Raw genomic sequence first — 14,686 nt, 5'->3', positions numbered from 1 at the left:
CCAATCACAGTTACAATCACGCCCCTAGGGACACACATAGCCCCTCCCTCTCAAAAAAGTTAACCCCTTCACTGCCAGTGTAATTTTACAGTAACAGTGCATATTTATAGCACTGATTACTGTAGTAATGTCACTGGTAACCCAAAAAGTGTCAAAAAAGTCAGTCAAGGGTCCGATCTGTCCACCGCAATGTCGCAGTCCCGCAAAAAAATCGCAGATCGCCACCATTACGCGTTAAAAAAAAAAAAAATTACAAAAATCTTTCCCTTTGTTCGTAAACGCGATAACTTTTGCGCAAACCAATCAAAATACGCTTTTTGCGATTTTTTTTTTACCAAACGTAGCATAAAACAAATTGGCCGAAAATGTAAAAAAATTTATATTTTTACATTTTTTTGGGGGGAATTTTATATAAAAAAAAATGTGAAAAATGTTATTTTTGCTAAATTGACGCTCTTTGTTTAGCGCATGATAAAAAAAAAAAAAAAAACGCACAGGTGATCAAATACCACCAAAAGAAAGCTCTGTTTGTGGGAAAAAAAAAGGACGCCAAATTCGTTTAGGTACAGCGTCGCACGACCGCGCAATTGTCCGTTAAAGTCACACAGTGCCGAATCGCAAAATACCCCCTGGTCAGGAAGGGGGTAAAATCTTCCGGGGCTTAAGTGGTTAATACAGTCACATTTTGTGGCTTTGCAGCCTGAAAAGGACAGTTTGTTTCACCCAGCTGTATTTCAGTACAACTTATAACATCCAAGTGAAAGACCTAACCGGTCAGAAAAAACTGAATTTTTGTAAAATCTTACCTGTAAAATTCCTTTCTCTGAGTCCTCCGACAGTCGCCGCCATCTTCATATTCGTCACAATGGGGTATTAGACTTTGCTCCGTAGGAGTAGCTATCCATATCTCAGTTTCAGTGGAATAGCAGTAGAGTATACAACCAAACCCCAAAAGAGGGGCGGGGGCGGCGACTGTCGGAGGACTCAGAGAAAGGAATTTTACAGGTAAGATTTTACAAAAATTCAGTTTTCTCTTACGTCCTCCGACAGTCGCCGCCATCTTCATATTCGTCACAATGGGGACGTCCCAAAGCAGTGCAAACATGAGGGGTGGGAAACGCAGCCGCGCCTAAAGGCAACGCAGTCTCCGCATCAAAGAAAGAAACCTTACCAAAGGAAGGAAACCAGCTGGGCAACAGGAAAAAAAGTGTGCTCAACAGGAGCAACAACCCAGGAAAAAACAAATAACCCAGGGATAAAAAACGCATCCCAAACAGCCAGGGGTCCAAAACAATGGACCCTAAGGAACTGCCGCACTAAGAACCTTGCGGCCAAAGGAAGCATCTGCCGATGCCTGAACATCCACTCTCTAGAATTTTGTGAAAGTGTGCACGGTCGACCAGGTCGCCGCCTTACACACCTGGGCCACAGAAGCCCCATGACGACAGGCCCAAGATGTACTCAGATCTAGTGGAGTGCGCCTTCACAGGCATAGGGGGAACTTTCCCTTTCAAAGCATATGCCTGTTCAATGGTCTGTCTGATCCATTTGGCGATGGTAGAAGCAGACGCCGCCATGCCCTTCCGAGGACCCTCTGGAAGTACAAAGAATCCGTCTTGCGAAAAGACTGTCGATTTAAGGTAAACCCTAATCGCCCGAACATCCAAAGAGTGTAACCTCACCTCCTTCGGATGTGTAGGCTTCGCGCAAAGCGAAGGCAAGACAATGTCCTCATTGAGATGAAACTCCGAAACTCGTGTCGGAAGAAAGGAAGGATTAGGTCGCAAGACCACCTTATCCAAGTGAATGACCAGATACGGAGACTTGCAGGACAAGGCCGCCAGCTCCGACACTCTGCGAGCCGAAGTGATCGCCACCAAAAAAGCGACCTTCTTGGACAACATAGCCAACGAGATCTCCCTGATCTGTTCAAAAGGAGCATGTTGTAACACGGATAGAACGAGATTCAAGTGCCAAGGAGGCAGAGGATCCCTCCTAGGAGGGACCAGATGTCGCACTCCTTGAACAAAAGTGCCAACCAAGGAGTTAGACGCCACAGGACGTTGAAAAAGAGCGGCCAGCGCAGACACCTGACCCTTGACCGTAGCCAGCGCCAAACGCTGGTGGACCCCCGTTTGAAGGAAGGACAACACTCTAGAAACAGTATGTGCGAGGTGAAAACCCCCTGGACTCACACCAGGCAAAATAGGCCTTCCAAGTACGGTAATAGACCTTCCCCAAGGAAGGCTTCCTCGCGTTGATCAAAGTGTGAATGACCTCAGGGGAGAGACCCCTATCCTTCAGGACCTCGGTCTCAACAGCCAGGCCGTCAAAGCCAGCGACTGTAAAGTAGGATGGAATATCGGCCCTTGAGACAGAAGATCGTCTCGAAGAGGCAGACGCCACGGGGCGTCGACCGCCAGATTCACGAGGTCTGCGTACCAGGACCGGCGAGGCCAGTCCGGCGCCACAAGAATCACCGTGCTGCGTTCCGAGTGCAACCTGCGAAGGAACCTGGACAGCAATTGAATCGGTGGAAACGCATACATCAGTCGGTACTGATGCCACGGAGCTACCAACGCGTCTGACGCGTCTGCCCGAGGATCGCGCGACCTTGCCACGAACCTTTGCACCTTGTTGTTCAGACGAGACGAGTACTGGCGGCTCAGATAATCCGCCTGCCAGTTCTCCACCCCTGGAATGTGAACTGCCGATATCGCCGGGACGCGAGTCTCGGCCCAAGACAGAATGTCGGCTACTTCCCGAGCCACACGGGCACTCCTGGTGCCCCCTTGGTGGTTGATGTAGGCCACCGCCGTGGCATTGTCCGTCTGCACCCGAACCGGACAGCCCTGCAGTCTGTCCGTCCAACGTTGAAGACAGAGATTTATCGCACGTAATTCCAGAATGTTGATCGGAAGGGAGGACTCCCCCTCCGACCAAGTCCCCTGGGCAGACAGAACGCCCAGAACACCACGACAGGCTGGCATCCGTGGTTATCACCGTCCATGAAAGCGGACGAAAAGACTTGCCCCCCCGACACCGTCGGGGACTGGAGCCACCACAGAAGTTCCCTTCTGGTGCGATGGCTCAACGAAATCTGAAGATCCAGAGATTGTGGTCGCCCGTCCCACCTGGACAGGATCTCCGCTTGAAGACCCCGCGTGTGAAACTGGGCGAAGGGAATCGCCTCGAAAGCCGAGACCATCAACCCCAGACATCTCATGCACGTCCGGAGGGACGAGCACGGAACGTCCTTGAGGGACCCGACTTCCTCCTGAAGAGTCCCGAGTTTGTCGTCCGGCAGGAAGACCTTCGCCTGGACCGAGTCCAGGATCATTCCCAGGTAGGGAAGCCGAACCGAAGGACCCAGCGTCGACTTTGGAAAATTTATCGTCCAACCAAACTCCTGTTGAGTTTGCAACGTGACGGACAGGTCCTTCTCCAGACCCTGGCTGGTCGCAGACCGAACCAGAATATCGTCCAGATACCCCAGGACAGAGATGCCCTGGGGCCCTCAACAAGGCCAGAACCGGTGCAAGCACCTTGGTGAAAACCCGTGGAGCCGAGGCGAGACCAAAAGGCAACGCCACGAATTGGTAGTGATCCTCCGCAATGGCGAATCAAAGGTACCTCTGGTGACCCTCGAAAATGGGGATGTGAAGGTACGCATCCTTCAAATCGATGGAGGCCATGAATTCTCCCGGAACCAGGGCAGCCACCACCGACCGCAGGGATTCCATGCGGAACTTGCGAACCCGCACAAAGCGGTTCAGAGCCTTCAAGTCCAGAATCGGACGAACCTTGCCCTCCTTCCTGGGCACGGTGAACAGATTGGAATAGAACCCCCGAAATCTGTCCCGATGAGGAACCGGAATCACCACTCCCTGAGCCCTCAGGTCGCGCACCGCTAGGTGCAGATCCCGCAAACGCTCCGGAGACAGTTGAAGATTTGAGGGAAAGAATCTGCTCTCCGGCCGAGAGAGAAACTCGATCTTGTAGCCAGATCGAACGATTTCCTGAACCCACCTGTCCCGAACACGGGCCAGCCATGGTTGCGGAAAACCGAGCAAGCGTCCCCCCACCCCAGAACCGGGTGAGGGTGCCCCTTCAGGCCGCACTATTGTGGGCAGCGGATCCGGACTGGCCGGACTTCTGCTTACCCGTCCACGGCTTCTTTTGGGAGCCCTGACCTTTGAACGGCTTGCCCTTATAGTGCGACCGAAAGGCACGAAAGGACCCCTGAGAGGGCCGAAAGGAAGCATGCTTCTTACCAGGAGCCGCCGTAGCCTTGTGGGATTGGGGCAAGAGCGTGCTCTTACCACCCGTGATCCCCTTTATCAGTGTATCCAAGCATTCGCCAAAAAGGTGAGAACCGTCATAGGGCAGATTGGCTAAGGTCTTGCGCGAAGATTGGTCCACCGACCAACACTTCAACCAAACCAAGCGCCGAGACAACACCACCACACCGTGTACACATGCAGCCAACTAAACTATATCCAAGTCTGCATCACACAAATACATGACTACCTGATGGATTTGATCCACCATATCCAATGTCGCCTGAGGGGCATAATCAGCCACCAAAACGCGTCTAAGCACCTGCGTCCAACTCGCGACAGCCTGGGCTGCCATAAGTGAAGCAAACAGAGCTTTCAGCATAGAACCCATAATAGAATAGGTATGACGAGCAAGAGATTCCAGCCTCTTGTCCGTGGCATCCCGGAACACCGGGGTATCATCAGCAGGAATCGCAGTGGACTTATTCAAAACCGCTATCGCGTGATCCACTGGAGGCGGCACACACCAACGCTCGTCAGTAGCGGGCGTGAAAGGATAACGCAGTATGAACCTACTTGGTACAGCAAAAGGCTTGCGTATATTACGCCATTGTTCCTTAACAGCACGCTGAAAATCATCAGTGCAGGGAAAAACCTGCGATGTTTTGCGTCTTTTCTTCGTCCCATAAGCTGCCAAGGCAGCAGGGGGACATGGCTCATCCTGTAATCGCAGCGTTTGCTTGATAGAAGCAACCAATTCATCCATGAGTGCAAGCTCTTCAGACGAGCCCGGGGAAGAATTATCAACCCCTTCAACCTCAGCCTCCACCTCGGACCCTACAAGATCCAGGGAGGAACGGGACCCCGACAAGGAGACCCCAGCCACAGCAGCCCCATCACCCTCTGAATCAGAGGAAATTGAAACTCTGGGCCTTTTAGTGGATTGAGCAGCCACCAGCATTTGCACCTGAGCAGCAAGGCTAGCCACAACCGCAGCCAAATCCCCCCCTGGGGAGGAAACAGCAGTCCCCTGGCTCCCCACCAATGTGGCAGGAAATTTGCAGTCCTGAGAATCCATGCCCCAAAGTATGTGGAAAATTAAAGGGTTAACTGCCCCTTTAAAAAGCACGGTGAGCGCAGCCCACCGCACACACACACACACCACACAAGTCGACCCCCACAGGGAGAAAGTACAACTCAGGCAAGGATACAGGGACAGGGAGGTAAAAACCTGGAGAGACCGCTGCTGCTTCTGCCTCGATTGGTGCGCCCAGGAGAAAGGAAGTGCTGACATGCAGGGCGCTCTATGAAAGCCTATGGAAGGATACAAGAAAATGGCCGCCTGCAGCTTTACCATGCGGCCGGAGCGAGCGCCGCCAAAATGGCGGCATTTGGCGCAGAAACACCGCTCCTCCATGCCGTAAATGCAATATAATGTAAAATAATGGCGGACCGCCGCAGCGGACGCCGCAATGTGCACAAACATGATACAATCATGCCCCTCCGCACACAGTCTGGCACACAGTAAGAGCACACAACTAACACATGACAGTGCAGCATAACCCCCCTCCTTGCAGCCCACAGAATGCAGCCAGCAGACAGGGAGACCAACATTGTGACCAGAGGCAGGGTTACACAGTCCCAGACTGACACCCCCCAAACAGACAGGTCCCCACACAGATACACTTACCTCAAATGGCGTGGGGAACCTGCACAGGCGAACAAGCCACTGCACACGTGACAGGGAGAGTGGCAGCCAGGACGCAGAAGAAGTGGGGTTGAGAAACCGCACAGCGTCCAGTGAGGTAGCCACCTCACCATAGCATCCCTGCACCGAACAGGGATGGGTCGTTCAGAATGTCAGGAGCAGTACCTGACTGAACGCTCGATGGCAGGCTGGGAAGCCACTGACCCACAACCTGCGACCAGGGGAATCAGCCCGAGACCCAGCCCGCACGATCCTCTTCATCAGAAGACTAAACTAATGCTGACAAAAGTAACAGCTAAGTAAGACAAGAGAAAAAAAACTCAAAGAAAATCAAAAAAGAAGAGAAAGGCTGAGACAAAATGCCCCAGCATAGAGACATCCAGCTACTCCTTGTCAGGACATTGAAACTGAGATATGGATACAGGAAGTAGGAGGGTATTGACTGAGGGGACCACCCCTTGGGGGTGGGATATGTTAAAAGCTTTAATGTTAACATATTCTGTTGCCTAGCTACTCCTACGGAGCAAAGTCTAATACCCCATTGTAACGAATATGAAGATGGCGGCGACTGTCGGAGGACGTAAGAGAAAAAAATATTCAAAAACAGAAATCAGTTGGAAAAACAGATCACACCACTCAAAAAAAAAAAAGTAAGGTGTAACTAATCACCCTCTCAATGACAGCAATTTGACAGTCAACTGATCCATCAGCTCTCACCACTTCCTAGTTTTCCTGTTAGGGGTTACCAAGACAGAAAGGGAGGGGAAGTCTCTTCAGTAGGACCACATACAATAGTACAACCACGTGACATACTGCTAACAACCTTCTGAGCAGTATATAGCAGTCTTGTGACTTCTATCAGTGTCTTGTTAAAGCTTGTAGGAGGAGTTTTCATTCTGCTGACAGCCCTATGAGGCTGCAGGACTCCTAACCCTCTGGACAGTGTTGATTGGCCCTGTGCTGATCACATGCACCCTCCCAAGAAAAAAAAAAAATATTTAAAAACACCCTTGCAATACACACAAAACTGAGCATATGCACAGTGCCCCCAAGGCTCTGTTCTACAGTATCAGGGGATGGATAGAAGACAGTGGAAGAAGGGGAGGATCGGAGAAAACCAGATCAAAAGAAGGCAGCCAAAAGAAGCTTTGTCAGATGCCAAAGTATTTCTGCGAAAGTATTTACCTTATAGAATTTTGTGAAGGTATGCAAAGTGGCCGCCTTGTAATTTTGCGATATTGAAGCCTGATGGAAGGCCCAAGAAGCACTCAGCGCCCGATTGGAATGCGCTGTGACAGGGAAAGGTGGAGCCTAAACCTTTAATGCAAAAGGCCTGAGTCACCGTCCGTCCGACACTTCTGGAGATAGTAGCTGAAGAAGCAGCCAGCCCTTTTCTTGGTCCGTCTGTAACCACAAAAAGCAAGTCTAACCTCCGAAAGGACTCCGTAGCTGCCAGATATACCCAAATCGCACGAACCACATCCAAGGTATGAGCCGGCTTTGGAGACAAGGAAGGCAACACAATGTCCTCATTCAAATGAAAGTCAGACAATTTTGGGCAGGATTGATGGACAGGGACAAAGAACCACTTTATCCCTATGGACTGCGACAGGATAATGTGGCCAATTCCAATACCCTGCCAGGGCCAAGGTAAGGGCCACCAAGGTCACCTTCTGGGATAACGTAGGCAAGGTAATCTCCCAAATATTCTCAAATGGAGGTTTCTGGAGAACCGAAAGCACTAGATTTAAATCCAATGGAGACAAAGACACCGTACAGGGGGGGGGGGGGAGGGAGTCGACGAAAGAAGATTGCCAGGGCAGACACCTCGCCCCTTGAGGGTACTTAGGGCCAACTTCTGATCAATGCCCTGTTGAAGAAAGGTTAAGATCTGAGCCACAGAAAAGGATCGAGGATGAGCGCCAGCCAACTCACACCAAGAAATGTAAGCTTTCCACTTACGATGGCATATCTTGCTGGAAGACTTCCTCGCCTTCACCATAGTAGGGATCACTGATCCAGACTTCTATCCCTCAGTACCTGGCTTTCAATAAGCCATTAAAACCAGTGACTAAACCAGGATGGTAGATCAGCCCTTGGGACAATTGGCCTTCTCTGAGAGGAAGCCCCCAAGGGACGTTTATGGCCACCAGACTGATTGGAAGATCCTCTCCCTTGATTCGCAGGAACTGCGGAAGAAGCCTGAGTGGAGGATGATACTGGCCTTACCGTAGCCCATGGATGTCGTCTGGCAGAAGAACCCATGATCGCGCCACGAACCTCGGCATCCTCCTGTGGAGCTGAACCTGCATGTAGGACTGTGCAAACAGAACTGTCTTGAAGGTGCATACCACCAGACTGAGAACCTGTATGCAAAATGGGAGAGAGAACTATCTGACAGCAGCCGATTAATAACGGCCTGTGGTTCCTGAAGTTGGTCCAGAGGAAGGACCGCCTTGGTCAGAATTAGAATCAGACCTAGGTAAAATAAATTCCCTGGAAAGGGATAGGGGGACCTTAGGTAGTTCAGACATTGTTCCTTCATCCTTCTCCCGGACTAAAGAAAAATTGCCCCTGTAACATCATGGGGCTACACAAACATGGCCGCCAGCTGGAGATCAGCCAGACTAAGGAAAAATGGTCCCCCCGTGACATCGGGCTACACAAACATAGCCGCCAACCGGAGACCAGCCAGACTAAAGGAAAATGGCTCCAGTAACATCAGGCTACACAAACATGGCCGCCAACCTGAGACCAGCCAGACTAAAAGAAAATGGCCACCATCTGCTACAGCATGCTGCCAGGATCTTCCAAGTGCCCTCTGCAATATGCTGCCCCTTCTGCAAGGGGACACATCTCCTGAAGGTAGGACACGTTAGGGGAGAATTCGCTATGCACCAGGACCCCCTGCACTATACGCACACTGCAAACAGTGGGTCATTCAACTAAGTCTCCTACACTGGGACCCCTAACATGGCATGACACTATCCCAGGACCCTTACAGAGTGGGGATAGCGGGAGAGACCCTAGGGGTCTCCGCTGCATCCACGGCCCTGGGACCCCCTCCAGACTCCAGGTACAGACAGGGGTGAAAGGGAGTGGGGGGGGAAGCCCAGCTCACAGTGATTTTTAAGGATGGGAGGAGGGAACCTGCAGGCAGGTCCGACCATCCCTGGAGGTTACCCACATACACCCCAAAAAAAAAAAAAGGGGAGAGGGGGGACTGTACTTACCCTTCCATGATGCGGGTAACACTCCAGACAGAATAATCGCCACCAAAGTAGGGGAGCTGTAGGCCACGGGACCGCTGCAACTCAGCCAAGCCCGGTCGTATGCGACCCTGCAAGACATTTAACTCTCGGGCCAGCCTCTGTCCATGAGGCTATGTCACGGCCTAACTAGCGTGTAGCTGTGATCTGCACGCACTCGCTGGCTGGGCTGAGGGACCACTGGATCTAGCTTATCCAGCCCGCCAATTGTAGATCTCTTGAGGAACAAAAAAGACGGAAGGAGGGAAAAAAAAAGCTAGGACCATAGATCCCAGTCGGGAGCCTAGGTCCTTACTCCTGACTAGACAGAATAAAAACGTATTGCCTAGAGCAGAGAGGGAGGTTATATACCAAGCTGAGGACAGCCCATGGACGTAGCCAGGTGTTCTGCCTAGTTCTACTCCTGGAGGAGGCAATATAACCCAGTAGTTATGATTTAAGGAGCGCTGTGTCCGTCGATAAACGAAAGAGAAATATGTTTGGGGGTTCAATTTCTAGCAACAAAAAGTTACATTTTTACATGTGAAAAGTCTAATAATTGGCCTTGGAGGAAAGTGGTTAATTCTCCATTGGTCATAAAACCGAAAAGGTGGGTGAGCAGTCATTCCAGCATCCCTTGCCATCTGCTGGCTGGTAGGTCATGCTGGGATCTGCAATACCTCCACAGTCTTCTGATTCTAGACTAAAAATAAACACAAAACACTGTTTTAACAACAGCGCACAGCTAGAAATTGGTTGTGGAAACGGTGTAAATAAAACCTTGGTCCAAAAGTGTTACTCTTCTGGAACTCTGGTTCAAGAACTTTTCCCTTTTGGCAAAAACACTTGTTCTAAGTACCAAAGAGCACTACTGGAAAACACTTTGCAGTGAGTCGCTGCCAAGGCCCTGGGACTGCTGAAGTGTGTACACAGATCTGTGCAGTTTGCCAATGCTTAAAGAACTCAGACTCCGCTCTCATTAACAAGCATATGGTTTTAAGTTGCAGAGCTGATCCAAATCACAAGATGAATACAAACACCAACTTCCTTTTCTTGCAATGCTAGCCAATCCAAAAACAGCCATAAAGCAAACTTGTGCTTTGTCCATGCAGGGCAAAAGAATAAAGTTTTACTTTAAACCCACCACCCCAATGGCACATTGCCCATTCCTAGCTCCCCAAAGGCTACTACTCGAAGTGCAGGATTCGGCAGCATGGAAGTGCCTAGATGCCCCTGCTTTCGAGCCAGACAAAGCTTTGCCCTCATCAGGGACCCATTTCCTGCCCACTTCTAGATTAAATTGATGTCACAAAAACAAGAAGAGCTGCGTGGCACTGGCTTGCACCTTCACAGACATGGTAGCAATTTCACAGCCACACAGCACTGTTGGCAATGTTCACATTATCATCCATGCCAAAGAACAGCTACAGAACACCTACTGCAAGTGCTACAGTGGGTATAGAAAAGAATCATCCCCCTTTAAAATAATTACTTTTTTTTGGATGAAAAAGCCAGGAGGAAACTGGTCAGAGGCTACCAAGAGGCCTACAGCAACTCTGAAGCAGATGCAGGAATTTATGACAAAGAGGTCACTGTGTGCATGTGACAACAATATCACATTCTCCACAAATGTGGCTTGTATGGGAGGGTTGCAAGAAAAAAAAGCCACTCAAGAAAGGCCACACAGTCATGCCTGAACTTTGCCAAAATGCACCTTGAAAATTCTGAGACCACATGGAAAAAGTGTTATGGCCAGATGAGACTAAAATTTAAATATTTGGCCTCAACAGCAAACCATATGTCTGGCGGAAATCCAATACCACTTACTATCCAAATAACACCATACCTACAGTAAAGCATAGAAGTGGTAATATCCTGCTATGGGGGTGTTTCTCTGCAGCAGGGACTGGAGCACTTGTCAGGATAGAAGGAAAATTGATGGGGAAAAATGCCATCCATCAACTTCTTGAGGAAAATCTGCTGCCCTCTGCTAGGGAGTCGACAATGGGAAGAAGGTTTATTTTCCAATGTGACAATGACCCAAAGCACACAGCAAAAAATGAGAACACAGTGGTTAAAGGAGAAAAAGTTGAATGTCCTTGCATGGCCTAGTCAGAGCCCAGACTTCAAGTCATTCCAGATTTTTCAATGGGGTTTAAGACTGCAGTCCATCATAGAATAGACACCAAATTTACCTTCACTTGGGCCATTCTGCAAAGAGTGGGAAGAGTCTAGATGTACGAAGTTAGTTGAGACATATCCCAACTAGGGCTGCAACGACGCGTCAACACGCGACGTCACACGCCCCCTGGCCGGCCGCAGCGCCGCTTTATGCGTTGCCGGCCGGGTGAAATCCGCCCCCCCCCCCCCCCGGGCTCCGTCCACACCGATGTCGGAGACAAGAGGACCATTAATACCTGAGGAGCTGTTCAGGGTGAGCGCTGATCGTCTCCAGCACCCCCGTACTCCGCCACAGCTTGTGCCACAACACCTTCGCCATCCTCCCCGATCACCCAGGTACTCAGAGATGTCACATGTGTGGCGCTACACCGGATGTGTCCCTTCCAAACCCTTCGGGCCAGAAACTCAAATCCCCACAATTGAGTTCCGCATAGCAATGGTTGCTTCTACTTTCTGGTATTCACATTTTCCATTCCCTGCTATAAAATGGTCAGCCTCATTTGTTTTAAAACCAAGAGAAAAGAAAGTTTACTTTTTTTTAGGTTTGCTTCATATTAATAAAAGTTGTGGTTGAAGTTTGAAACCAAGATGGCGGCTTGTACTGTACTGTGGCAGATTGTAATGGTCTGTACTAGGTGGGAGGGCTTACTAAGTGGTCTGTACTAGGTGAGAGGGCTTACTGTGGGGTCTGTACTGGGAGGGGGGCTTACTAAGTGGTCTGTACTAGGTGGGAGGGCTTACTGAGGGGTCTGTACTGAGAGGGGGGGCTTACTGAGGGGTCTGTACTGAGAGGGGGGGCTTACTGAGGGGTCTGTACTGAGAGGGGGGGCTTACTGAGGGGTCTGTACTGAGAGGGGGGCTTACTGAGGGGTCTGTACTGAGAGGGGGGCTTACTGAGGGGTCTGTACTGAGAGGGGGGCTTACTGAGGGGTCTGTACTGAGAGGGGGGCTTACTGAGGGGTCTGTACTGAGAGGGGGGCTTACTGAGGGGTCTGTACTGAGAGGGGGGCTTACTGAGGGGTCTGTATTAATTACAGGATTAATTAGCTAAATCCAAAAAACTCAATTAAGCAAAAAAAAAATAAAAATAGATTAGTCGACAGACAAATTAATCGTTAGTTGCCGCCCTAATCCCAACAGACAAAAGGCAGTAGTTAAAGCAAAAGTTGGTTAAGGGGGGGTGATCCTTTTTCCAACTCAGGGATTGTTTGATTTCGTTTTTTGGTGTTATATCTTTCAATTGGATGTTATAATAGTAAATACAGCTGGATAAGTCAAAAACAGTCTTCATTTCAGGCTGCAAAGCAACATAATGTGATTTTAAGGGGGGGGGGGGGTGTGATTCTTTTCTATACCTACTGTATGTGATTCACAACTTGCTTGTATCGCCCTGTTTGCAGGAAAAGGTTTCCTGACTGTAGGTCTGTTTAATTTCTGCATCCTCTTCAACCAGATGGGACAATTAAACCAATAAATGTGCTTTGTTTTCTATAAGCCAGCAGATGAATTGAAACCCGCTGGCTCTTGTAAAAAATCAGCCATCAAACACAGCCTTAATATACGAATGTCATTCATTCTCTCAGAAGTAGATGCTATGCATGCGCTTTTTTTTGTCCTTACCATATGCTGTCATCGTGCCGACATATGGGCCATCCACGACGTTCCCATTTTCCTCCGCCAGGGCTTTGATGTAGCGTTTGCTGAGATCCAGAATCTGCTCGCGGAGCATGGTGCTGCTTTCGTGCTGAGTCCGCTGCTGGATCGTAAAGTGAAGCAACATCATACCCCAGATAAAGCCAAAAGTCACCAGAAAAAAGCCCAGCTTCTGAGAGGACAGCTTCCACGGCGTGAAGAGGGCCATGGCCTTTGCGGGCAATCGTTCTTTCAGGGCAGTTGTTCTAAAGGCTGCAAAGACCCTTTAGATCCATGATATTCAGGTTCACAAAGAGGACTGTAGTCGCAGCATTGTAGTAATCAGATCGTTTGCATTTAGCACCGTAATGCTGCAGGGGAAAAAAAAAAAAAAAAAGAAGAAGATTAAAGCGGATATTCACTGCATCTGAGCACCACAAATTAAAAACTTTTAATTCATTTTTAATATTTAAATGAAAACTCCCTCATCCATTCACATCTACATGCTTTACTTTGTTGAGAGATCACTCAAAAATGCCTAGCATTTCTGACCATCTGGAGTAAGGGCAAATGATTCAACTAGAATTTACTACTTGGAATCCATCTGCCCTTATCAAAACCATGCATGCAGGCAGGAGGGTGTGCTTAGCTGAGAATCCCCCTCCTCCTGGGATGCATGACATCACTTGCCTAGGTAAGAAACCAGGCTGTAACTGACGAAATCTGCAGAAAAAAAAAACGTTTAATATGATTTTCTTATCTAATAATGCTGGCAGCTTGAGGATTACAAATCATGTTGATTGGAGAGTGAAGTTCTACTTTAAAGGGGATTTTACTTACAGCTCATCTTCCAATCTCTCCTGTTTTAATCGCGTTATTAAACAGTATGCAGCATTGCCAAACCTTTTTTAGCTACTTTTGGTTAAAAAAAGGGAAGGATTAGAGTCGTGTGTAAATTTGAAAGGCTGCGTGTTCCCACGGGGGATTATCACTTCTCTATTATTGGCCACTGTCAGCGAGATGCAAAGTCATGGAAAATTCAGAATTTTACAGTTGTCACAAGAAGGAGTGAAGAGCTCCCAGTAGGGACAACTGTTCTAGTAACAAATGTCTAAGAGGGCAATTGCCATAACTGTAGCGTTTTCCTGTTCCTGATGTGTCTCTGCAACAAGAAGTGAAGGGAAATCTCCCCAACAGAACACGGCCTGCAATAAAACTGACAAATGTTTTTTAAAACAAAAAAAAAAAAAAACACATTTTGGCAAGTACACTTAAAAGGCTTCCTAACAGTTTTTACTTTCTGGCAGGTTACAAGCATCGTGTGCTTGCAACTGAATTACTTTTGTACTTTGTATGTTACTATTATCAAAGGGTTACCTGGGTGTATTCTAGGACCAAGGCCATGCTGCTGCTCATGAGGCCAATTAAAGCGGAACTCCATCCAAAAAGGGGAAGCTCAGCTTGTCTGCCTCCCCCCAACCTCCACTGCCATATTTGGCACCTTTTGAGGAAGGGGTGGGGTAAGGGAGGGCAGGAAGGTGGGTGTGGGGGGGGTTTAGTGAGGGTGGGCAGGAAGGTGGGGGGGGAGTAAGGGAGGGCAGGAAGGTGTGGGGGGAGGGAGTGAGGGAGGGCAGGAA

At 49.2% G+C, this 14,686-nt stretch overlaps 1 protein-coding gene across 1 annotated transcript in view; it reads right to left on the bottom strand.

Annotated features, from left to right (window-relative positions):
- The window catches only part of MGAT5 (alpha-1,6-mannosylglycoprotein 6-beta-N-acetylglucosaminyltransferase), a 304,189-nt gene that overhangs the window by 214,990 nt on the left and 74,513 nt on the right, over nt 1–14,686 (bottom strand). Inside the window, exon 2 of the mRNA XM_082260943.1 lies at nt 13,038–13,420. Within this exon, the coding sequence (XP_082117069.1) occupies nt 13,038–13,278 (241 nt within the window). The 5' untranslated portion in view covers nt 13,279–13,420. The remainder of the gene's footprint in view (nt 1–13,037; nt 13,421–14,686) is intronic.

Source organism: Pelophylax lessonae, assembly GCF_965119305.1.
Source record: "Pelophylax lessonae genome assembly, chromosome: 6".
Lineage (NCBI taxonomy): Eukaryota > Metazoa > Chordata > Amphibia > Anura > Ranidae > Pelophylax > Pelophylax lessonae.
This window is presented reverse-complemented; position numbering and strand designations above follow the sequence as displayed.